General features: G+C 47.2%; 1 protein-coding gene across 1 annotated transcript; it reads right to left on the bottom strand.

The window, feature by feature from the left end:
* Positions 1 to 1,388: 1,388 nt before the first annotated feature.
* Positions 1,389 to 2,476, bottom strand: LOC120676340 (NAC domain-containing protein 48-like). Its single transcript, XM_039957593.1, has 2 exons — positions 2,157 to 2,476; positions 1,389 to 2,062 (listed from the first exon to the last, which is right to left on the bottom strand). The coding sequence occupies exons 1-2, from the start codon at positions 2,424 to 2,426 to the stop codon at positions 1,424 to 1,426; spliced, it is 909 nt and encodes a 302-aa protein (XP_039813527.1). The 5' UTR covers positions 2,427 to 2,476; the 3' UTR covers positions 1,389 to 1,423.
* Between the last annotated feature and the right edge of the window lie 23,169 nt (positions 2,477 to 25,645).

The raw sequence follows: 25,645 nt of genomic DNA, 5'->3' as shown, positions 1-25,645 counted from the left end.
TGACAAGTGCATTTCAACCCCCGGGTTAACCCTTTTACGCGAAGCGAGGACGAAAGCGTAAGCGGGGTTGGTGCGAGTGCGTGTTTTACTCAACGTGCAGAGTAGAACTTAGCCATATTTATGACTTGGGCGTTACAATTCGTATCAGAACTGACCCTCGTAGTTACACGGGCCGGGTGCGTGCTAGTGACGCGGGCATATGGCGCATGGCGCGTGTGGATCCGTGTGCGGTCACACGGCATGGCATATGTGTCGGTACTAGGCGCATGGACGACGTGTGCCAAGAGGGAAAGTTTCTGGCTGACTACCCCAGTACTATACACGGGCCGGGTGCGTGCTAGTGACGCGGGCATATGGCGCATGGCGCGTGTGGATCCGTGTGCGGTCACACGGCATGGCATATGTGTCGGTACTAGGCGCATGGACGACGTGTGCCAAGAGGGAAAGTTTCTGGCTGACTACCCCAGTACTATACACGGGCCGGGTGCGTGCTAGTGACGCGGGCATATGGCGCATGGCGCGTGTGGATCCGTGTGCGGTCACACGGCATGGCATATGTGTCGGTACTAGGCGCATGGACGACGTGTGCCAAGAGGGAAAGTTTCTGGCTGACTGCCCCAGTATGTACGGGTATGTTGTCGACGAGGACGTCGGGTTCTTTAGGGGGGATGTATGTGACATCCTGGCCCAACAAGGATGAATTTGAGCCCACTAGTGGCCCAAGTGTGAGTGGCATGGCATGTGTGTGGGGAGTTATCCCACCTTGCTAGTTGAGGGTGAGTCTCACCAACATATAAACACAAGTGCCAAGTGCATTTCAACCCCCGGTTTAACTCTTTTACGCGAAGCGAGGACGAAAGCGTAAGCGGGGTTGGTGCGAGTGCGTGTTTTACTCAACGTGCAGAGTAGAACTTAGCCATATTTGGGACTGGGGCGTTACATATTGTAAGATCACATGTCGTACACCCATGCAAAGTTTTAATGAATGATAAAAATCTAAGCTCACATAACCGATATATAGGTCTATGGCAACGTAACTAAAAAGTAAGGTGTGAGATAGGGAGGGAGGAGAATGAGATGTGAAGGGCTTTGTTGCCGCTTTCCTCATAGCTTTCTTGGCTTTGGACTACTATATCATGGCAGTGAGGAATGCAAGGAAAGGGTTGCTAGCATTGAGAAACAATTCCAAATAAATCTTATGAAGAACAAACTCATAATTAAACAACATATTTAATTCACATATGACAATATGTCACAAACTTTATGCTCATGACTTTTTTACATCCTTCAACATATAACCTAGCTAGTCTTTGAAATATACAAACACATACATGCATACATGCACGAATTATCAAGAACAAATGAATATTTACACACATGCAACGATAGGGGGATTATAGTAGTATGATCCCTCTTCACCTCTTTAATACTTACAAAAGCCATACATATCAATGAAGGGCACATACTCTGGGGCTGCAGACACCATTTGTGATATTTCAGCGATATTGATTTGGTCATGATCCATCATTGTGTCCTTCAGTGACACCATCTGAGAAGGTCCGCTCTTCAGTGCATCCATGAAGCTGCTAGCACCTACTGCTGCAGACATTGTCTGTGATATTTCGGAGACATTGGTTTGTCCATGGTCCATCAATGTGCCCTTCTGTGACATCATAAGAGAAGGTCCACTCTTCAACACATCCATGCAACCACTAGCACCTACTATTCCCATGCCCATCTGATGGTAGATAGACATCGGTGGCACCATGGCCATTGGGTTCCCAAATAAGTTGTTCTTCATATGAAGACCTATGCTACTCATGCCTACCAAAGGTGACATCACAGGTGGCACCAATGAGGAGCTTGTGCCCAAGGTGGAGTAGTAGGATGCTATTGGGTCCATTATGAAGTCTGATAGCATGGGAAATGGTAATGGTGTGGGCATGGGGATGCTTCCCTGGTCAGTCCCATCATCAGTTATGGCTAGGTTGTATGACGGTAGTGCAGGTGTCCTCTTCATCCCAGTGGTCTTGTGGAACACGTGACCGACCACCCACTCATCCTGCATGAATTTGATATATGTAAACCGGCAATGGTAAAAATAGGTTAAGGTATACAAAACAAAAGTATGGATTGGCGTGTGCAAGTGTTATTACCACATCAGAAGTAGAAGATTTTAAGCAAGTAGTGGAAGTTGAGCTAGATGCGGGATAGGGGAGCATGTCGCTGCCTTCAAGCCTGAACTCGTGCATGACCCAGTTGGTTTTTTCACCCCTAGGAGCCCTACCCTTGTAGAATATAAGCGTCTTTTTCATGCCAACAAGCAACGGTATCACTTTCTTTGTCGTGGCCCTATAGATCTCTTTGTCCTTGCCCGTGGCCTTCCAATAGCCGTCCTTCGTGGCCCGGTTCATCCTCGACCCCATTGGGTATTTGCGGTCCTTCAGGTAGAAGAAGTACCAGTCTTTCTCCCCCATCTTTGCCTTGCCTATCAACATAATTCAAGTGCCAACCCATAAGTGTGTGTCCTTGAATCATAAGAGAGAGAGAGAGAGAGAGAGAGAGAGAGAGCATACCAGGAAGTTCCCATGGCTCGTTCCTATGAAAGTCGACCTCTCCAATTGCAATGCAGGTGAAGTTCCTTCGATGCACCTTGGGTATGAGGTAGAAGGTAATTATCTCCTCATCATTGGGGTAGAAGCGGAATCCCGGAGGCAGATGGAGGCCATCGCTACCGCTCCTCCCCTGTGGTTGGTCCGGGTGGTCTCCCATTCTTCTCTTAGGACTTAAAGGTTTATAATCACCAACACAATAAGCAAACAATTAAGCAACAAGGTATCCGAGGAACACTGGAAAGAAGAATGTAGTGAACCATACATGTGCAAACGCTTCTTGATCCACCAATGAGTCCTAATCTCTCAGATGGAGCATTAAGGGGGATGCAAGCTAAGTTATTTTGATGCAATTAGTTGGAGACCGCAACGTCTTAAATAGGTAAGAAGTGTGTGCGAGCACGGTACTTGCGGTAGAAGGCTCTCACCAACTTCCCCCTTTTTTGGTCTTTATGTTACTACTGGCAATTGGACGCTTGTTCTTTCCAGTCGTGTCATTTATCATCATGCACCACTTGATTGCTTTCGCACCGGAATCGCAGCTGTAATCCAACATCTGAAAACTCTTTAGTTGTGTGCCAAGTGTGATTCTCCTCCGGTTTGCCTACCTTGGTTTGTGATTCCAGTGGATGCATGCATCACCAATGCATGTCGTCTGTGGCTAATGATATGCATGAATGTAAATCTATGTTATGCATCTTGCGGCCAGCCATTTGTCAAGATATGTGTGAATCAACGCGTTTTGTGGATATGTCAAGGCCTTTGTGAATGGAAAAGTAGATATGCTGGCGTGGATTTCATCTTGCTATTACATGGGTTGGTGGCATGCATCTAGGACAAGGCCAATGTCGAGTCACCATGATGTGGTTTGTAATCATTGCATAGTGTCGTGTTCTTCACTTGAGCTGTTTGGTTGTAAAGAGAATGTGTGCGCCACGTTGTTCTTTGTGGTTTACTGTGATGAGCTATTCATCATTGTCTATGTAGACACTTGAGGTATCTATCTATTGGGTAATGTTTAGCACATGTTTATGACCACACAAAAGCTTTGCAAATATCAATGACAAACTAAAAAGTGTATATCTACGCAAAAAATTTCCGGGTCACCTACACTTGCCCTGAAAACCATGGGCAATTTACCTATTAGTAGGATAGGAAGTGACAAGCGTTGTCTACCACTTGATTTTTCTTTTATATTCTTATTTTTATTAATTAATTTTAATAAAGGTCTACAACAATCCATTGATTCACATTGTGCATGTTTTTGCTCTGCTAGCTTTACCAACAAAATACCTACATTGTGTACTTGTACTTGGGTTTAATCTCATCAAAGAGCCTCAAGGTATGCAATACATGAATGTTCATGCTTATCAATTCCTTAGCTTTTGTCTAATCCTCTATTATGATTTTATTACGGCTCAACCTGAAACTACAACCTAGTATCCATCACCATAAACTAATGCTGCCAAAGTCCTCAAGCTAAGCTTGCATCTACCGGGGAATGTACCTAACACTACCCTTTTTATAGAATGTGTATCATGGGGTGTAATTCATTTTTGTGTAAATAAGAGAAAAGTGATATCAGTTGGCCACGGATGGGAATTTGCCATGCTCATTTTCAAGGTTAGTCCCTCCGAATAATCTACCACCTAGGGTCTCAATACCTATCTTTTTCTTCGCAAGGGATCTACGAATAGTTAGGATCAAAGGGCAGTAAGTCCATCAGTGCACGGGGGTGTTTATTTTGGAATACATTATTCTAGCTCCAATGCGTGATATTGGCTTCACTCGGTCTTGCCAAGGTTAATGTGTTGTTTTTCATATTGTGTTTTTTCCTTTGACTACTTGGTACAAGAACATGTGAGAAGTTGTGTGGATAGAACTTGAGGCAAGAAAGACATGGCCTCTAGAGTGAATTATCTTGTACTTCCTTCGTTCTTCCAAAATTTCACAAGGATACTGTAACCCCAACATGTGGTTGTTTGCTAAGGAAGTCTATCAGTTAAGAAATAAAGAATACTTGATCAGTCCCATCAAAGAGAAATTAACAAAAAAGGGTTAGTTTGGGTGTTTAGGGAGGTATTACTGCTGGGGAGAGGATGGCTAGAGCCTAGAGACGTTCAAGGAGGAAGGCAGGAGGCAAAGTGCAAAATGGATTCATCAGGAGGCTTCAAAAACAAAGAAATTGTATATGGCAAGGACACCGTGGGCAACACATGCGAGGAGCAACATGGTGATAGAGATACTTCCAATGTATGAGGCTCGACCTATGGATTAAAAAAATTAAAAAGGGAAGCAAAAAAATTAATATGGGTTAGGCTAGATATCTATTGCTAGATTTAATAGCCTTAAATTTGTTGAATTTCTAACCATTGGAAAATATTACATGCTCTAAATCAATCTTAGCTTTTCTATGTAATCCTAGCCTCACCCTTCTTAATTTTTGCACCTAGGTTGCCTCTCCGTCATGCGAGCCACTCGTTGTTGTCGTGGTCCATTGTGCTGGCGCTACTTGCCAACGAGCTCATCCACCATTAGCACTCCAACCTTCTGCCCTCCTCCTCTCCCTCATGCATGTACTCCTATTATCCATTCGCAGTCATGGATCGTCCATGCTCCCTCGACACATCCATTACCTCAATTGGCTATGGTTGTACCACCACCACCAGAGCTGCCATCCTCTAACATAGCTGGCGCTATGCACTCTGACAACAACGCCGCCTACATCCATCCTTGCCCAACCGTTGTCCACCGCTACAACGACAGATGGTGCTCGTGCCACTCGCCTTCACCATCATCGGGCCTCCGACCTCCCTAACAATCCCTCTACATTCGGAGGCACACAAAATCCAAAATCCCTGAACGCCAACCCAAAACCCGAACTCACCAAAGTTAATGCATGGATGTCACCGAACATGGAGAAGAAGAGCCAATGATGCGAAGAAGAATGGAGCTCTCTGGAGAAAGAGAAGCAAAAGCTTATACACTTCTACGAAAAATCTATCGACACATGAGTAGCTTAATTCAATTAATATTGTCATGATGTGAATTGTGCCTACACACATAGCCCACACATGTAATTATTTGTGGTATATCAATGCACCATAATGAGCCCCATGTTGGGTTTCTCACGTGTTAGAAATCTATTTTTAATAAGAGGAACAAGTCTACATGACCTAAAGTATTGAGACTCGTCTACTTAGCCCCGTGGACTATAAAACCTGATATTGAATACCCCCAAATGATTTTAAACCGTCTAAATAACTTCCTGGGAAGTTTTGAAGAGTGATTTTGCTATCGTAGCATTTACATGGATGCTAACACATGGCAGTGACTCAATGAATGACATGTGGGCCATCCTCATCATCCAAAGAGAGATCAAAATTGACATCTTGTCCCTAGATGCACAATGGAGGGCCTTCTTCTTATCACACAATGTCCTGAATGCCTTGGAGGTAGCATATTGTTTAGCCTACCTAGGCATGTTGGTTATCTGTGATGAAAGAGAGATAACGAGATGTAGGGTAGAACATGCCATTTAGAACATATTGTCACGTAAACAAATTTGTCCATATCAGCACACTGCAACAACAAATAAAACCGCTATGTAAAACCATCTGGGGTTAATTAAATGGTTTTGAGCGTTCAATATTCAGTTTAATATTTCAAACCTCAATATACTTCAGGGATTCTATAGATTTATTCCATTAGGATGAGTAATAAAGCCCACACAAAAATATGATGGGAAAAAAAGGAGCGGCCAAAATTAAAGGTATATATGCATACTCTGTTCGCCTAAACGACCGTTTAGTCCGTTTAAACCACATTTAAATGGTAAACAAAGGTTACCCGTGTCGTTTAGGCCCTAAATGGTGAATTAAGCGGTTGGACTGTTTAAACCCGTTTAAACCGTTAAAATCTGTCTAAATTGTCTAAACAGAGTCGAGTTAATCATCATTAAATGAGCTAAATGATCATTTAATTCATAATTTAGTCAATAGGAGGATTACAACTACCACAATCAATACCAAAACAAGTAACACCGTAAGTATATGAAATGTTGTGGGATTTAGATTTTTTCCAAAAAAATTATTTGGCAGAATAGTTACTTTTTACGTGTGCAAATATATAGACTTTCTAGCATATTTGACATGTACATACATAAATATGCATATTTTAATATTACTATGCCAAATCGTTTAGACTGTTTAACTCCATTTAAACACCATTTAGACGGCCTAAACACTAAACAAAGGGTGATCGATTGTTTAACGTTTAACGTCTAGGATAATGCATACTTTTATTGGAGAAAAGGTTTGCCTACTTGGATATGCATATGCTTGCAGATGAAGCAATATAGAAGATAAGAAAGTGCTGTGTCAATGGAATAGATAGATATCACAGCATGTAATCGTGCGGAATGCTGGGCCCATGCATTTTCTCCCTCTCCTCTCTAATGTCGATGGAGCAGCACAGCACGGTTTGTGGGTCGAGATCAAGACGCTAGCTAAGCCCCCAAGGAACCTGATCCATTCAACTTTTGAATCAGCCAAAATCAGTGGACACATTTCCATATTTGAAATTGGACACATGCATGAAGCATGCGTGCATGGAGCCATGGAGAGGCTATACTTTTTCCAAGACAAAGTCCTCACGAAATGTCTGTCCGATCAAAGATATTAAGATAATAAAGCTCATAAAAGATCTGGGTGCAGGTCATCACGTGAGATCTTCATACCCGTCTCTACGTAGGAGTACATGCATTAGGGCAGCTGCAACGGCCGATAGCAGCTTGCAATAAGGATTCTACGTCACGTTTTGACTTAACGTGGAGGTGAGAGAAACGAGGAGAGAGAAATCGGAGTTGCTAGAGTTGGCAAGAGCTGATAGCGCGCTTTTCGAAACTGAGTGGACCTATTCATGTGCATGAGCGAATGAGTCAGGCCTCAGGTCGTCGCCGACAAGGCGGGACAAATCGCGGCCGCAGCGGCTGGCTGCCGCCGAGCGCAGGTTGTCGATGATTTTCGGAGTCTGCACGAGAGAGTGAGCTGCTCCAATTGGCGTCGTTGATGGCGTGTCATGATGCAGGGGGGCGCGCCTGCAGGCTGCCTGCAGAGCGCTGCAACGCCCCGCGAGCGCACAAGCGGACTGCTCTGCAGGAGCCCCCTTGCAGCTGCACGCTTGCCGCGTTAACCTGCTAGGCGTTGCGGGCCACATCGAAGCAGGCCTGCAGGCTCCTGCAGGCGCCGGCAGGCACACAGGATCTGTCTATCTGCTGCTCGCACGATCTGGCTGCCCTTCTCACTGGAGTAATTTGCTAGCTGACAACACACAAAAATAGAAACAAAGGTGCTTGTCGCATCGCCGTCGTGCCGCCGCCTGGGTGCTCCCGTAGCGTCGCCGCCGCCGCCGAGATGCCGCTACGAGAGAGAGACGAAGGTTTATGGGCCGCTGACGAGCTGCCGCTGCGTTTGCGAGCTTCATAGCCACCTGCAGGCTTCGCTGGTTTGCCTAAATCCCAACGGTTTCGTGGGCCTACCTGCTTAAGCCCGCATGAGAATTGCACAGGTGCCCACCAAGCTATTTTTGGCGGGCCTAGCGGGTTGGCCCAACGGATTTCGTGGGCCTGCCTGCTTAAGCTCGCTTGGCGTGGCTGTATTTCCACCGCCGCTACTACAAGCTGAGCTGGCAGCACTATACTAGAGAGCAACTCACGGTTATTGTTGCGGGTGCCCTTAAGATCCTAGGAGGATATGTTGCTGCATCATGCATTGCCGGCTGCCACATATGCTACTTCCTCTGTTCCAAATTATAGGTCATTTTGATAAATCTAGATTCATAATTTTTATCTTACATCTAGATATCGTATTTATTTAGGTGCATAATAAAATTTATGTATCCAGATTTACTAAACACAACCAACAATTTGGAAAGGATGGGAGTATGTACTGTAGTAGCATGCATGATTTAATTTGTTTACACTTTAAACGAGATCAGGACTTTTCCTCATTTTTTTTATGTCCTGCGTGCCTTTTATTTCTCATGTAAGCTACTTTTTCAGTGGCAAAAACTCATGTTATTATGTCTGGCCTTCAGTAAAAGTCGAGCCTTGGGCTTGTGGTCTTAAAAACCAGATCAGGAGGTGTACAAAGTGACAAACTGACAATACAATACGAGCAATAGCGCTGCTACCACTTGACAAAACAATGGATCGATCGTTTTCTCAAAAGAAAACAAACCAATGAAATGGCGACCCTTGTAAAATGGACTTTTTTCCCCCAACGGTTCTTCAGCCGGCAAAAGGGCCTGGGCCGAACCCCACCACAATTCACTTTTGTCTGTGGGCTCTGGTGGGCCCACCTGTCACCTCAATTCCCCAATAACTCAGAGTTTCCAAGCCACCTACCGACGAGGAGGGCCGCTTCGCCACCATCCTGTGATGGGGACACACCCTTGGTCTGACTCGTCTTGATTAATGGTCGCCATGTGCGCGAGCGCAAGGGGAAACTAGAGTCCCCGTCAGATGAGCAGTCTCCTCCGACGATACGAGTAGTTTAGCACCCACAGGGCCACATGTTACACCATTTGTGAACAGATGCTAACGTCGCGGTGCTCGCAGGACGCGGCGACGCAGCTGGATCAGCTGGACAGTGTAACACCCAGGAACAGCGGACGGTCCGAAGGGGGGCGGCGGACAGTCCGTCCGAGTTGACGCCCAGATATTTACCTCTTTGTGGGACCCGCCTGTCATATCTTCCTCCTCTCTCTACTCACTCCGCCCCGAATCGAGCAGAGCTCGACTGCTCGCCTCGACATCGCCCCCTCCCCTCGATCTCTTCCCTCCGGCCATTCTACCTCGATTTCTTGCGTGAGTACCTTCCCTAGCCCCTCCACCTTCTCCGACCTCTAGCCCCTCCACCTTCTCCGACCTCTAGCCCCACTCCTCCCCGGCCGGAATCGTCTCAACCACCGCGGGTCACCATTGGAGCCCCCTTGAAGCTTGCTCCACTGTCGATCCGCCTCTCTAGTCGTCCTCCGCTCCAACCGACCGCGGGAACGGGTTTGTGGTGAGTTCCTTGTGCTCCCTAGCCTCTGTTCTCCTTCCGTTGAGTGCTGCTGGCGTCGGTGAGCGACCGTCGCCGCCATCGCCGCGCTCGTTGCCGCTTGGTGCGCGGTGTCAAAGATAGGAGTCGCGGACGGTCCGCCCAGGGGGGCTGGACAGTCCGCAGGCCAAGATAGGATTTGTCCAGAGACGATGATGTCTCTGGTGGTTCCGAAAAATCGAACTGCGGACGGTCCGCTATTATAGAGCGGACAGTCCGCCTTAGAGCTCGAAATTTGTCCATAGACGATGTCGTTTCTGGTGGGTTGCAGGGTTGAACAGCGGTCAGTCCGCTCTGAGAGAGCGGACAGTCCGCCATAGGGTCAAAAAAGTTGTCCAGAGACGTTTTCATCTCTGGTGGGTTGGCAGGGTGCACGGCGGACGGTCCGCCAAGTACTTTAGCGAGTTGACCTGCGGACGGTCTGTTGTTTGAGTGCGGACAGTCCGCAGTATAGGATTGAGTTTTGTCCAGAGACGATGTCTCTGGTGGGGGTTCGCAGGATTGAACTACGGACGGTTCGCCACATGGGCGCGGACGGTCCGCAGGGTATTTCCAGTTGAAGTAAAATAGTTACATCATTGAGCTGCACTTATTTATTTCATATGCATACGTGTAGCATCTGCAGCTGAGGGCGCCATATTTGAGGTGATTGCGGCCCCACAAGAGCAGCCGACGCAAGCTCATGAGGAGAGGTGTGAGCACCCGGCCCAAGGCCCGTCTGACCCCAGTGTTGAGCAGCAGACACAAGGCAAGCCCCGGAGCACAACCTATTAATTTAAATTATGACATATATATATATTACTTGTGCATTACGTATAGATGTTGGTTGAAGCCCTAGTTGCATGATCTCTAGGTTTCCTTGAGTTTATACTAGTATGATAGGATGATAGTAATGCTATGCTTAAGAGTTCGCGGTAGAAGACGAGTGACTTCTTGTCACTCGCGAGACATAGGTTATGTCCACTTATGTTACAGTACTTGAGTATTGAAATGGATATGGAGATGTGAGACCGAGCGGGGATGATTTATAGGTATGGCAGCAGGACAGGGTTTCTGGGTACCTTAGCCCCGTCTGTGTCGTTTAAGGACCGGTCGTTGTGGCAGTGCTGATCGGAGATTGAATTGTACTAACCGCATGCCGGGAGTAGGAGGTAGTCGAAACCGGTAAGCCTAGTACTGCCTTGCTTCGAAAGTACAGGACTCCATCTCACCTCCTGGGGTAGTCGAGTGGTTATGTATATTTATATAAAATATTGGGTACATTGAATCATTTTTGCTTGCACCACCATGATTGCTCTAGTGGGTCTATGCAAATATTAGATAAGAGTTTATTTATATAGAACCTGGAGCTAAAATAATGGAAGTAAGGAAACTACTTTAGTCGCTGTTTTCTGCAAAAATAACCACCAGCCAAAAGTCTTGCATATCTAGTTATATGGGCTAAGTTATACCCCCTGGTCGGGTAAGCCTTGCTGAGTATTAGTATACTCAGGGTTTGTTGCCAACAATATTTCAGGACACGCAGACGTAGACTTCTGTCCCTGCTGCGCCAAGTTCATCCGCCGGGATGCAGAGGAATGGGAGGTTGTGGAGCCAGACTTGTAGTTAGGGATCTCACTAGGGCACGCTTTTGGTAGTTGTAGGCCCCCTTTCCTCTAGTTGAACCTGGTTTCCAGAAATACAAAGTTTGTAAATTATGTATTTATTCAAACTTGGATTGTAAAACTTAGGGTAAAGTCTTGTGTATATTTGTTGTATTTTCAAGTATGTGTCGTGCTTGTACCATCTGCGCCCACCTTCTCGTGGGACTATCGATGTTGTTTCGATTGGGGCTGTGGGTTGAGAAAGGATCGCCAAATTAAGCCGTTAAGCTAATGCGCCCGATGTGTTCAAATGACGTCCATTAACCTTAATTAGAGTTTTAATTTGGCGGTTCTGTCACAGCTGGTATCAGAGCCGAAATACACCGAGGGTGGTACAGGCATGACTAATTTTAAGGTTTTCTAAGAATATAAAAATTTATATTAGAAAGGACGTAGGGCGAGCATGCATCGCATTTTGCAGTATTTTTGGGGTTTTACCGTAAGAAGTGATGGGGGCGTGAGTTTTAGGCCCTAAGGACCTTTGTAGATGAAGTTCGGGTCGTAAGAAATTACAGACGCGGTGGGAGTATTGCGGAAGTGTTGTCGGCAAGGCCGGACAGTCTATTTGGAAATTTGCTCTAGTCTGGCGGACGGTCCGGTCATGATCCGCGGACAGTCTGTCGGCCGTTGAGTAAAACTACACAGAACCATCTGAAACCGAGTTGGCTTCGCATTTTGTAGAGCGGACGGTCCGCAGAAGTTTAGCGGACGGTCCATTTAGCTAGAATTTTTGTAAAGCGGACGGTCCGCCCTATTACAGCGAACGGTCCACCATACCTTTTCGGCTGGACCAGGGTAGATTAGCCCGACCGATCAAATTGCCTGGCCCCGCCTGCCAGCTTTACACTGAATTGTTTTAAAGCTATACATTCTGCAATGTGTCATGTATAGAAAGATTAGTTACTATTGGTATTGTTTTAATTAACATGGATGATGGAACTAATCTTGTCACGATTGAATGCAGAATGGGAGAACCACCGAACCCTCCTGAGTTGGCCCAGGCCATTGCGGCCATGCTCACCGGACGCGATGAGCAGACATCGCTCCTCCGTGAGATCGCGCAGCAGGGCAGAGTGCCGCGGCCTGAACAACACCACCCACCATCTATTCCTGGGTATGAGCAGTTTCTGGGTACTCAGCCTCCGCTTTTTCATAAGGCGGATGAGCCATTGGAGGCGGACAGTTGGCTACGGACCATTGAGTCCAAGTTCACCCTGCACCCCTATAATGACAACGACAAAGCTGGATTTGCAGCTCAGCAGCTTCGGGGTCCCGCACGTACATGGTGGGATAACCATGTGGCTATGTTCCCTGCGGGTACTCGGTTTACCTGGGCAGAATTCAAGGCAGCGTTTCGGGCCCATCATATTCCTGCAGGGGTGATCAGAAGAAAGCTCACTGAGTTCTTAGCCCTGAAACAGGGTAATAACAGTGTGATGCAATATGCCCAGGCTTTCAACACACTGTCTCAGTACGCCGGTTATCACATGGATACCGATGAGAAGAAGCAGGCCTGTTTCCGGCAGGGGCTTAGCAGCAAGCTCCAAGATCGTCTAGCCATGATCAAGTTTGACACTTTCAGTGAGCTAGTCAATGGGGCTATCATTCAGGAGGATGCCTATCTAGCTCACAAGGCGGAGAAGAAGAGAAAGTCACCGGCAGTGGGGTCTTCTAGCAGTGCTTCTCAGAAGTCCCGCTTGGTGCAATCGGGCCCACAGCGAGCCCCCTTTCAGCACCAACCTCAGCAGCAGTGGGGGTATCGGCCACCCCAGTACACACAGCCTCAGGGGCGATTAGGCCTCCTATTCCTCAGCAGAGCGAGGAGAAGGTCTGGGTGCAGCAGCAGGGGGTACGCCCCAATTTGTTTCCGTGCTACAACTGTGGACAGCCGGGTCACTTTGCACGGAACTGCCCAATGCCACCTAAGCAAGGCCAGCAATCGAGCCAGCAAAGTCAGAAGCAGAGTGTGGCCCACTTCAAGCCGGGACAAGTGCACTACACCACCCTCGAGGGTATTCCGGAGGGGGCTCCGGTGATGGCGGGTACGTTTTCTGTAAATGATCGTCCCGTCACCATATTGTTTGACTCTGGGGCATCTCATACCTTCATTAGCAAGGAATGTGCCATTAGGCTTGGATTGAAAATAGAAACCATGCCAAATCCATACAATATTCATTCGCCTGGGGGCCAGTTAATTACCAACCAAATTGTCAGGCGAGTGCCTCTCCAGTTACAAGGAAAAGGATTTATAGCACATCTTATAGTACTTCCAACTCAAAGAGTGGATATTATACTTGGCATGAACTGGATGAAGGAACAACGAGTTCTCTTGGACACTAACGCACACTCTGTGCACATAAAACCATCTGACCATGGATCTATTACTTTATCTTTAAATAAACTTGAGTCAACTACTTCCACTGTGAATCACACTGAGGGCAAGGTTTTGGCTGACATACCAGTGGTGTGCGAGTACCCGGATATTTTTCCGGAGGAATTACTCGGGATGCCACCGGATCGTAATGTTGAATTTGCAATTGAATTGCAACTGGGCACGGCACCCATCTCTAGAAGACCCTATCGGATGCCACCCAATGAGCTAGCCGAGCTAAAGAAACAATTGCAAGAATTGCTTGATAAGGGGTATATCCATCCTAGCACTTCACCTTGGGGTTGTCCAGCACTCTTCGTTAAAAAGAAAGATCAAAGCCTCAGGTTGTGTGTGGACTACAGACTTTTGAATGCTGTCACAATCAAGAATAAATATCCACTCCCCCAGATTGATATTCTGTTTGACCAGCTATTCGGGGCCAAAGTATTTTCCAAGATTTATCTCCACTCGGGTTATCATCAGATAAAAATCCGAGCCGAAGATATTCCTAAGACGGCTTTCTCTACCAGATATGGACTTTATGAATATCTGGTAATGTCCTTCGGGTTAACAAATGCTCCGGCACATTTCATGTATCTCATGAACTCAGTATTTATGCCCGAGCTGGATAAGTTTGTCGTGGTTTTCATCGACGACATTCTTATATTTTCCAAGAATGAAGAAGAACATGCTGAGCATCTTCGCATTGTTCTCTAGCGTCTCAGAGAGCACAAGTTGTATGCTAAGTTCAGCAAATGTGATTTCTGGGTCAAGGAGGTTCAATTCTTGGGCCATGTTGTCTCTGAGGTGGGTATTTCTGTGGACCCCAGCAAAATTCAAGATGTATTGAATTGGAAGACTCCAGAGTCTGTTTCAGAGATTCGGAGTTTCCTTGGGCTAGCCGGATATTATCGCCGGTTTGTACCGGACTTCTCCAAAATTGCTAGACCTATGACAGAATTGCTTAAGAAAGGGGCGAAATTTGCTTGGGACTACAAATGTGAACAGGCTTTCCTTGCTTTGAGAAAGTTATTGACGTCGGCCCCTGTCTTGGCTCAGCCGGATATTACTCAGCCCTTTGATGTATATTGTGATGCATCAGGTACGAGTCTTCACTGTGTCCTCACCCCTATTGAATCCAGCCGGCTATTATTCGGCCCTTGATATGTATTAAATGTGATAGGAACTGGCCTCGGCTGTGTACTCATGCAAGACCAGAGGGTAATTGCTTATGCTTCCAGAGCCCTCCGGCGGCATGAGGAGAATTATGCTACGCATGATCTGGAATTGGCAGTGGTAGTGCATGCATTAAAAAACTGGCGCCATTATCTTCTGGGCAACCCTGTTCATATATACTCAGACCATAAGAGTCTCAAGTATATCTTTACCCAGAGTGAGCTAAACTTGCGCCAGAGGCGATGGTTGGAGTTGATAAAGGATTACGACCTGGATATTCATTATCACCCGGGCAAGGCTAATGTTGTAGCCGATGCATTAAGTCGTAGAGTCAGTTGCAGTTGCATCTCAGCCACAGTAGTGCATGAGACTTTGTGCCAAGAAATGGAGAAGATGAACTTGACTATGGTGTCTGAGGGTACTCTTGCTAATCTTACCCTCACTCCAACACTTCGAGATCATATTATTGCGTCTCAGAAAAACAATGTTGGTATGGGAAGGATTAGGCAAAGGCTCGGAGAGAATGACCCTTGAGTGTCATGTTTCCATCTAGATGACGAGGGTGTGTTATGGTTTAAGAACCGACTAGTGGTACCTAAGGATCTGGAGCTTCGAAAGCAGATTCTCGAGGAGGCTCATCTCTCTAGGTATTCTATCCATCCTGGCAGCAACAAGATGTATCAGGATCTGAAACAGCGGTTTTGGTGGACAAGAATGAAGCGGGAAATCGCTAGATATGTGTCAGAATGTGACACCTATCGGAGGGTTAAGGCTAGCCACTTGAGATCAGCCGGTCCCTTGCAGCCATTGAGTATTCCATCCTGGAAGTGGGAGGACATTAGTATGGATTTCATTGTCGGTCTACCCAAAACTTCCAAGGGGTATGACTCGATATGGGTTATTGTAGATCGTCTCACCAAGTCGGCCCATTTTCTACCGGTAAAGACCACACATACGGCGAAGCAATATGCTCAGCTATACATAGATCGCATTGTGAGTCTTCATGGAATTCCAAAAACAATCATTTCGGATCGGGGTGCTCAGTTCATTGCCCGGTTTTGGGAGCACTTTCATGCCGCTCTCGGCACTCAGCTCCTCCGCAGCTCGGCTTATCTTCCCCAGACTGACGGTCAGACGGAGAGAATAAATCAAATATTAGAGGACATGCTTAGAGCTTGCGTGCTCACATACAGCCAGAAATGGGATGAGTGCTTGTCATTGGCCGAGTTTGCTTATAACAACAGTTATCAAGAAAGCATCAAGATGGCTCCATTTGAGGCCTTATATGGATGGAAATGCAGAACGCCTTTGAATTGGTCAGAAGCTGGGGAGAGAACTTTCTTTGGGCCCGATATGGTGAATAAAGCAGAAGAGCAAGTTTGGGTTATTCAGGAAAATTTGAAGATTGCCCAATCCCGACAAAAGAGTTACGCGGACAAGAAGCATCAATCTATCCCGTTTCAAGTGGGGGATCATGTCTACTTGCGGGTGTCTCCAATGAAAGGGATTCAACGGTTCGGGGTGAGAGGAAAGCTCGCACCTTGCTATGTTGGGCATTTTCTTATTGTTGAGCAATGTGGGCCAGTGGCATACCGTTTGGAACTTCCTGCCCACTTATCCACGGTTCATAATATATTCCATGTATCTCAGCTCATAAAGTGTCTCTGTGTTCCAGAGAAGGTGATTGACATTGAGAAACTACAAGTGGAACCCGATCTTGTCTATCCCGAATATCCATTCAAAATTGTGGATCACAAAACCAGGGTCATTCGGAATCAAACCAGAGATTTCTATAAAGTGCAATGGAGTAATCACTCCGAACGAGAAGCTACTTGGGAGACGGAAGATTTCGTTCAATCCAAGTGTCTTGACTTGCTACAAACCTATCGAGGTACATAACATCCCACTCTCTTTTCAATCTTTGCACCGCCATCAAAATCTCGGGACGAGATTTCTTTTAGGGGGTTGGATTGTGTTGTCGGTCGAAACCCACCGGCGAGCAGCGACAGGCAACACGAAGAGACGGGAGGTCGCCGGGGCGCTGGCAGGCACTGCTCCCTCGTCGACAGCCCGCAATTCCAGCAACGCGCCACGGCTTGTGAAGACGCAGGGCGTGCCACCTGACCTATACCCGATCAGGAAGGTGCGGACGTGCTTGCGATGATTGACCTGCACACACAAAGATGTGGAAACGTAAGTCCGAGCCGTGGTCGGCTCCCCGGGACGACTCTTGCATCGGCTTTAAAGAGCCGATCGAGTCCCGGTGTCAGATGGGATCTGTTGCATCCAGATATTGATGATTAAGGCAAATAACTGTAAAGCTGCTTCAATTAAATCTAGTTGATCTAATCCACAATGGTAAAGGCTTCACTGCTAGATCGGAACATCCTACACGTGACAAGGCCTAATAAACGTAACAGATAACTAAACCATAACCAAAACAGAGGCCTAAGAACTAGCAAGAGCCGATTCCCGGATCAATTCCATGTTAAGACTAAAGCAAAGCATCTAAGACGCCACCAGATCGTCCAATCCGTTTGCAAGGCCTAACCTAGCAGATATTACGCCAACTCTTAAGAACAAGAGCAAACCACAACAGATTAGATCTACTAAATATAAAAGAAGCAGGGTGTTGTCTCTGTGCGACTAATTCTATGCGACAAGAACTAGCATGAGATTGAAACATGACTGCACAGAGACAACATGATGTTCATAGATGATAAGCAACGAAGCACAATAAATCTACTAAAAGCCATGCCACGAACATCGAGATAACTAGCATTACTCGCCATAAAAAACGCTTCAGTACGAGTAATACCAAGGTAAAAGCAAGAACAACGCTGCCCTGATCACGAGAAGCGATCAGGGCAGCATGGCACTTACTTGGATGAAACCCTAGGATTAGGGGTCGAGATGCGCCGAGGTTTGTTGTGATGGAGACACCCGCCGTGTGTAAACGAATGCCGTCATCTTTATTCAATAGCATATGGGTACATATTTATAGTCCGGAGACTTCTTGCCGTGCAAGGCAACCTCTAAACTCTTTCCTAAACGAAGGCTAGAGATAGATTACAACTCAATAAAGACTCAAAGATTAGATAACATGATCTGGACTCTTCCCTCCACCAGTCCAGATCTTCATGAAGCTTCCAAATATCAGCCGAAACATGCCGTATAATTGTGCCAGATTCTGGTCATCCTACTATTTCGGCAGTTCCCGCCAACTCCGAGCAAATCTGGACGTGATTCTAGTTGTATTGGAAAGCTTATCTCCTTAGCTTTCCATGCATATCTAGAACATCCAAAACGGAGTCCATATGTTGCCTGGGCGTCCATTTTTGCACAGCCTCTTCCTGCAGTCCGAACCAGCCTCGCGAATAGACTGGGCTTCAACATGGATTAGGCCCGTGACCCCATCTCAGTTTGATCCTTGAATGCCCAATTATCATTGTATTTGGCCAAACTTATGATATAAGCCTAGCTAAGTGGACTCCTTTACCGTGGGCTTCTTCTGACATTTGGCCTACCAATCCTGGTCAAATTCTGGTGAGAACACATGCCCCCCAAGTTTGGCCAAATATGACAGAATCTTCTAAGCGCCAGCTGTAAACCAAATAAAAACATCATCTCCTCAAATTGTCTTCTCATGCCACTGACGGTCTTGCCCCCCGAGCCGATAGATCAGCTATTAGCCAACTGACTTTATGACCGATTGCTTGAACCGGCCTCACGCCTTCCTTGACCAATCTCAATGTTGTTGCAGACCAGTCCTAGTTTTCATATTCCATGGATGGCGCTGACTTACGGGATCATCCTCATGCTTCATCAGCTCAGCATCAACATACTTGGCCTTTTCTTGATGATCGTTGATCGCCAGGAGTTGGTGAAGACATAGATATTCAATAGGTAGTCGATTCTCCATCGAATAAATAATAATGTGGGCTACATGGATTACCTGCAAAACAATCACTTGCCGGACCGGCTCTACAAAGATCATTGTGGATCGGCTAAAAGCCGATAGATTATTTAGTTAGGCAAAAGTCATGCAAGTCGACCTAACATCAAAAAATCTCTTCCCCCACAAAAATATGCTATGTCATGCAAAGGGTGAGTGTGAGCTTCCAGGTATGTCTCAAAGCATTTATAAGTGCTAGCATGTATATACAGTGAGGGTATAGCATAAAGACACCGCATAGAAAAGCTCAAAAGAATATATCTATATTAGAACATGAGCAATCAATTTTTAGGATTTTCAAAATAAAAAGTATCACCACTTAGCCCAACCAACTAGTACATTAAAGCATGACAAGCAAAAACCAGCAAGCATGTAACACCCGGTTTATAAAAGAGCATAAACCGAGCAATCATATACGTGCCAGGATCAAGTCACACGTATATACAACAGAATGAACAGTATATCATAGCACATATCACGTAAAAAGACATAATAAAGCGAATACGAATGTTATTTATTACAATAATGACAAAATGTCTGATACAGCGGAAGCGAAGTACAAAATACGATAAAGCTCTCCGAAGCTGAAGTAGGGCGCCACAGGGACGTCGACTGGGAGACGAACACCTAGAAGTCCTCGAAGTCCTGGTAGCGCTGGACGAACTCCCTCGAGTCGGCAGGAACTGAGCAGCAGTAGCGTAGCCAAGAGGAAACAGTAGAGAAGAGGCAAGGGTGAGTACACAACTTGTACTCAACAAGTATAACACAAACTATGAGGCTCTAAGGTTGGCTGACTCAACTGCATTAGCTTTAAATCTTGGCAAAATTTTATTAAAGCTATTTACTACGAGTTGATGAATTACCATTGACCCAGTTACATAGTAATTAATCAGAATTAATTATACTACTACTGAGAACCATACCAAAACCAAGCCACCAAGGTAACCCCGAGAGGCACCTCCCTCGTCGGAAGGAGACAACCCCACTAATCAAAAGGAGGATCTGGGCCGCTCATAACCGTGAGCACGGCTAGTATACCAGTTTTACACTCTGCAGAGGTTGCACATCTTTACCCACAAGTCGTGAGCTACGCCAGGGGTTCATCACACTTCCTTAGGTGAGATGACTAGCGACTCACTACGAGGCCGTTACAAAGAATCTCGTTGGTAAGGCGTAACCGCGAGAGATAGGTCAGCGACGATGGGGCCCACCTCCGGGGGTACAAGCACAGGAGCGCAATCCAAGCACAGACCAAGCCGGAGGAGCAGGGACCATTGAAGCTTACTACTCTTGCCCCGCAGGTAAGTTACTCCAAACCAAAAAGACCTAATTAGTAAGCCAAGTCTATCCCATTCTAGCCTTGTGGTAGCGCTGTTGTCCCAGGTTGTCGCTCTATGAACCGGTCCTTATGGAGAGTGGCCAACCAAGCACTAAGCACCGTGCTGGCCCCCTAAACCATGTTTCTACAAAAACCATGTTTTAAACGAGACGTGAGCCACTCAAGCCACACAGAGTGCCACTCTCAGAATTAAATTCAAGTAAACCATTAATCAAATTAATTAAAAAGGACCAGAGTGTGTTATAGTGCAGCAACCTAGCACAACTAACCAAAATGCAACCCAAAGGATATATATAAAGGATATAAAGTGGCTAGGAAATCCTTATAGGCATACAGTATTAAAATGCAGTATGAAAATGTATTTAAAAGTGATGGGTTGTTCATGTTACACTTGCCTTCCTCGTACTGCTCTGGCTGCTGCTCAAAGTGCTCGGAAGACGGCTGCTCCGGGTACTGGTACTGGGGCTCCTCAGGTAGCTCAGCGTCTACTCACGAACACATGGCCAAAACAAAGCATGATAATAAGCAGACAAGCAAACTCTAACAAAAGCTAAAGAACAGTACATCAATACATAAAAACAGCGCACAAAACTACTCTAGAACTATTCTACGCGTTACAACGATCGCGTGGATATAAAGAACGCTAAAAACGGAGCTAAGACGCATTTTCTAGGCTAAAAACAAGTTCTAGGGGCTTATTTGTAAGAAAAACAAGGTTCCAGGGACTTTTCTGCGAAAACCGAGGGCTAAAACGTAATTAAAACATAGCTATAGGGGCTAACGTGCAAAAACACGAGGATAGGGACGGCGGGCACTATTTTGAGAAAAGACAGGGGGCTACTTGCTAAATTCTGGGCTAAAATGTAATTAATTTTGACTTACGTTGGACTGCGGGTTGAATATGGAAAAGTGGAGGGGCTCTTTAGCAAAGATGCATGGGTGAAGCGGTACGGGTGGATCTGATCCATTGGATCGAGATCGGAGGGCTCAAAACGAAGGGGTACGGGCATTCTAATCCTACGCGTTTACTCTGGATCTAACGGCTGGGAGCCATCCCACGCGTGGGGGCGGCGGCGCTCGCCTGCCGGCGGCTCTGTCCGCGGCGGCGCGGCGCGAAGTTCGCCGGGGTTCACGAAATCAGCGATCTGGGGGTCGTTTCGACCGGGAAAAGGGTCAGGTGCGATCTATTCCGTATGCGTGATCCACCTACGTGCTCGAATCGGGGAAAACTGAGCCCGGGAGGGCGTGCGCGGCATCAGAGGCGGCCCTGCGGTGGCGCTTGCCGTCGAGTGGTGTCTGGCCGTAGATGTGGCTCACGTGCCTAGGCATCGAGCGCATAAGGTAGAGGGGGCGGGGTAGGTGCTCACCGGGGTTTGAGAAGGGCGAGGGCGCGACGCAGGTCGAGCCGGCGGCGAGTTCGGGCGGAGGTCGCGGTCCGGGGTGCGGGAGGCTTCTCCGAGCCTCGGATCCGTTGAGAAGGTGTGCGAACGAGCTGCTAACAAGGATTGGAGATTAGCGGGGCCCGAGGCTCAAGGGTGGTGAACAATTGCCCAGAAACAGACTCACCGGCGACGATGGGGATGAGCACGATTCCGGCGATGGCGTAGCTGGACTTGTGGAACAAAGGCTCGGTACGGTTCTAGGAGCCGAGGCAGAGCTGATGCGGAGGTCCTGGAGGGTTGGGTTGTGGCGGGGCAGCGAGGCTGCGGCGGCGCAACGTGCGGCGGGGCGGAGCTGCGCGGGTGTGCGGGCTAGGGTTAGGATGGCGGCTGCGTGGAGAGGTAGGGTGCGGGAGAGGGCCAGGGCGCGTTTAAAAGGGAGGGGCCGGCCTCGGCGTGCGGGTCCAGGGCTGACGCGGCGCGGTGATCACGGCGGGGATCCGGCTGGTAGTTTGCGCGAGGTAGACGGAGGTCGGGGATGACAGGCGGGCCATGGCTGTCAGTGAGAATGGTTGAGCAGCGATGCGTGCGCGAGTGAACGGGCCGAGCGAGCTAGGTGCTAGGAGACCGGGCGTGTTGAGGCCGGAGTGGTTGGGCCGAGCGCGCTGGTGGGGGGGGTTAGCGAGCTGGGCCAGTGGGACATGGGTTGCTGGGCCCACGCGGAAAGGAGCGGGGCTGAGGCGAGAGGGATGGAGCTGGGCCGCGCGGGGCCGTGCGGAAGGGAAAGGGAGAGGAGGCGGCCTGGGCCGGTTTGGGCTGCTGGTTTCAGGGTTTGGTTGGGCTGGGTTTTGGGTTCCTTCCCTTTTCTATTTCTATTTTTCTGGTTTTCTTTCTCCTATCTAATTCTAACTCAAACAAAGCTATTTGAATTCAAACAAAATTTGAATTCAACCACCCAATGCACACAAGCAAATAAAAATAAATGCTCCAGCATGTATGCAGCAACAAAATTTTAAACTTAGTCAAATTTTAATTACTTGTGAAACAAAATTTAATTAAATGCCATACTAAACACAATAAACCTTAGAAAATTAAATAAAGCCAATTAAATTTATTAAATGCTGGAATTTAAAAGTTAGGGTGTTACATACCCTACCCCCTTAAAGAAATCTCGTCCCCGAGATTTAGCTGGGCTGGCTAGCAAAGAGATCTGGATATGTCTTCTTTAGCTCATCTTCTCGCTCCCAAGTAGCCTCAGCTTCACTGTGGTGATTCCACTGAACTCGGCACATCCTGATGCGCTTGTTCCGAGTGACCCTCTCTGATGTCTCCAGAATCTTCACCGGATGCTCAGTATAAGTCAGATCCTCCTGGACATCTACTCCATCCAGTGGTGCCTGCTCCTCGGGTACTCGCAAACACCTCTTCAGCTGAGATATATGGAAGACATCATGAACTCCTGAGAGGCTAAGAGGTAACTCCAGGCGATAAGCAACTTCGCCTTTCCGCTCTAGCACCTTGAATGGCCCCACATACCGAGGTGCTAACTTCCCTTTGACATTGAATCTACGGATTCCTCTCATCGGAGACACCTTCAGGTACACATAATCACCGACACTGAAAGTCAGGTCTCTCCGTTTGCCATCTGCATAGCTCTTCTGTCTGCTCTATGCAATCCTCAGATTTTCCCGCACAGCCTGTACCATCTATTCTGCATCATCTATGATCTCAGGACCGAAGAGCTGCTTCTCACCAATCTGATCCCAATAGAGAGGAGTCCTGCACTTTCTGCCATACAATGCCTCAAAGGGGGACTTCTTCAGACTGGCCTGATAGCTGTTGTTATAAGAGAACTCAGCATATGACAGGCACTTATCCCAACTAGTACCGTACTGAATGGCACAAGCTCTCAGCATATCCTCCAACACTTGGTTGGTTCTCTCTGTCTGCCCATCTGTCTGAGGGTGATAAGCCGTACTGAAACGCAGCTTCGTATCCAACGAATCATGGAGCTGCTCCCAGAACCGAGAAGTGAACTGAGACCCTCTGTCAGATATGATCTTCTTGGGCACACCATGCAAGCAGACAATCCGGGAGATGTACAACTCTGCAAGTCTAGCTCCGGAGTAAGTAGTGTTCACTGGAATGAAATGAGCAACCTTCGTCAGATGATCCACTACTACCCAAATGGAGTTGTACCCTTTCTGAGTACGAGGCAATCCAACAATGAAGTCCATCGTGATTTCCTCCCATTTCCACTCTGGAATCTTCAAAGACTGTAACAGACCTGCTGGCCTCTGATGCTCAGCCTTGACACGCTGACAAGTGTCACAAATAGCCACGTACTCAGCCACTGAACGCTTCATACCATACCACCAGAAACGTTCCTTCAGATCATAATACATCTTCGTGCTGCCCGGATGAATAGAGTATGCTGTATCATGGGCCTCACTCAGAATCAACTTCCGGAGATCATGCACATCAGGCACGCAGATCCGGTTCTTGTATCACAAAGTACCCTGATCATCCTCTCTGAAATGAGGAGCCTTGCCCTTCTTGAGCAACTCACGGATCTCCCGCAGCTTCTCATCATCTTTCTGATGCTGCCTGATCTCTGACTCTAGAGTCGGTACTGCCTCAAACGCTGCACTCGAAGTATGATGCAAGAAGCCCAGACTCAACTGCTCGAACTCCTCACATAACTCTGGAGGCATCTGGAAAGCCACGGCCATGTTGACATAACTTCTTCTGCTCAGAGCATCTGCTACAACATTGGCCTTGCCCGGATGATAGTGAATCTCCAGATCATAATCCTTGACCAACTCTAGCCATCTTCTCTGCCGCATGTTTAGCTCATTCTGCGTGAAAATGTACTTGAGGCTCTTGTGATCTGTGTAGATATCACACCGCTGCCCATACAAGTAATGCCTCCAAATCTTCAGAGCATGCACAACTGCGGCTAACTCAAGATCATGAGTAGGATAATTCAGCTCATGCCGACGTAACTGCCGTGAAGCATAAGCAATCACTCTGCCCTCCTGCATCAGAACACACCCAAGACCATCCTTCGAAGCGTCACAATATACCGTGAACCTCTTCGTCTGGTCTGGCAGAGTCAGGACTGGCGCCGTAGTCAACCTTTTCTTCAGCTCATCAAAGGCCATCTGACGCTCATCAGTCCATATGAATGCCACATTCTTCTCTAGCAAAGAAGTCAAAGGCTTCGCGATCTTGGAGAAATTCTCGATGAACCTCCGATAATATCTAGCTAAGCCCAAGAAAGATCTGACTTCCTTCACTGTCTGCGGTGTCTCCCACTCGAGCACATCCTTCACCTTGCTCGGATCAACAGCAATGCCTCCCTGAGATATAACATGACCGAGGAATGGAACCTCGTCAATCCAGAACTCGCACTTGCTGAACTTGGCATACAGCTGATGCTCTCTCAATCTCTGCAATACGAGTCTCAGATGCTCCTCATGCTCTTCTTCTGTCTTGGAAAAGATCAGAATATCATCAATGAAAATCACCACAAAGACATCCAGATAATCCATGAAGACCATGTTCATCAGATGCATGAAGTAAGCCGGGGCATTAGTCAAGCCGAAGGACATGACTGTATACTCATATAGCCCATACTTGCAAGTGAATGCCGTCTTCGGAATATCCCCAGGACGGATCCTCAGCTGAAAATAACCCGAACGAAGATCAATCTTCGAGAATATACGAGCACCTCGAAGCAGATCAAAGAGATCCTCAATACGGGGCAGTGGATGCTTGTTCTTGATAGTGACTGCATTCAGCTCACGATAATCCACACACATCCTCTTCGAGCCATCCTTCTTATCTACTAGCAGCAATGGAAAAGCCCAAGGAGAGAAGCTGCGACGGATATAGCCCTTGGCTAGCAACTCATCAATAGTCTTCTTAACTTCTTCATGCTCTACAGGTGCCATACGGTAGGGCCGCTTTGCAATAGGAGCTGTGCCAGGCAAGAGATCAATACAAAACTCAATGGCGCGTTCAGGCGGCATACCTGGCAGATCATCCGGAAAGACATCCGGGAA

The sequence above is a fragment of the Panicum virgatum genome, chromosome 5N, assembly GCF_016808335.1.
Source record: "Panicum virgatum strain AP13 chromosome 5N, P.virgatum_v5, whole genome shotgun sequence".
Classification (NCBI taxonomy): domain Eukaryota; kingdom Viridiplantae; phylum Streptophyta; class Magnoliopsida; order Poales; family Poaceae; genus Panicum; species Panicum virgatum.
Note: the sequence above shows the minus strand (reverse complement) of the source record. Positions and strands in the feature narration are given on the sequence as shown.

Excerpts from the sequence above, each read along its gene's own strand:
- LOC120676340 (XM_039957593.1), bottom strand. The coding sequence starts at position 2,426 with ATGGGGTCGAGGATGAACCGGGCCACGAAGGACGGCTATTGGAAGGCC. Across the intron at positions 2,063-2,156 it reads AATCTTCTACTTCTGATGTG|GATGAGTGGGTGGTCGGTCA; the intron begins GTAATAACACTT and ends AAATTCATGCAG.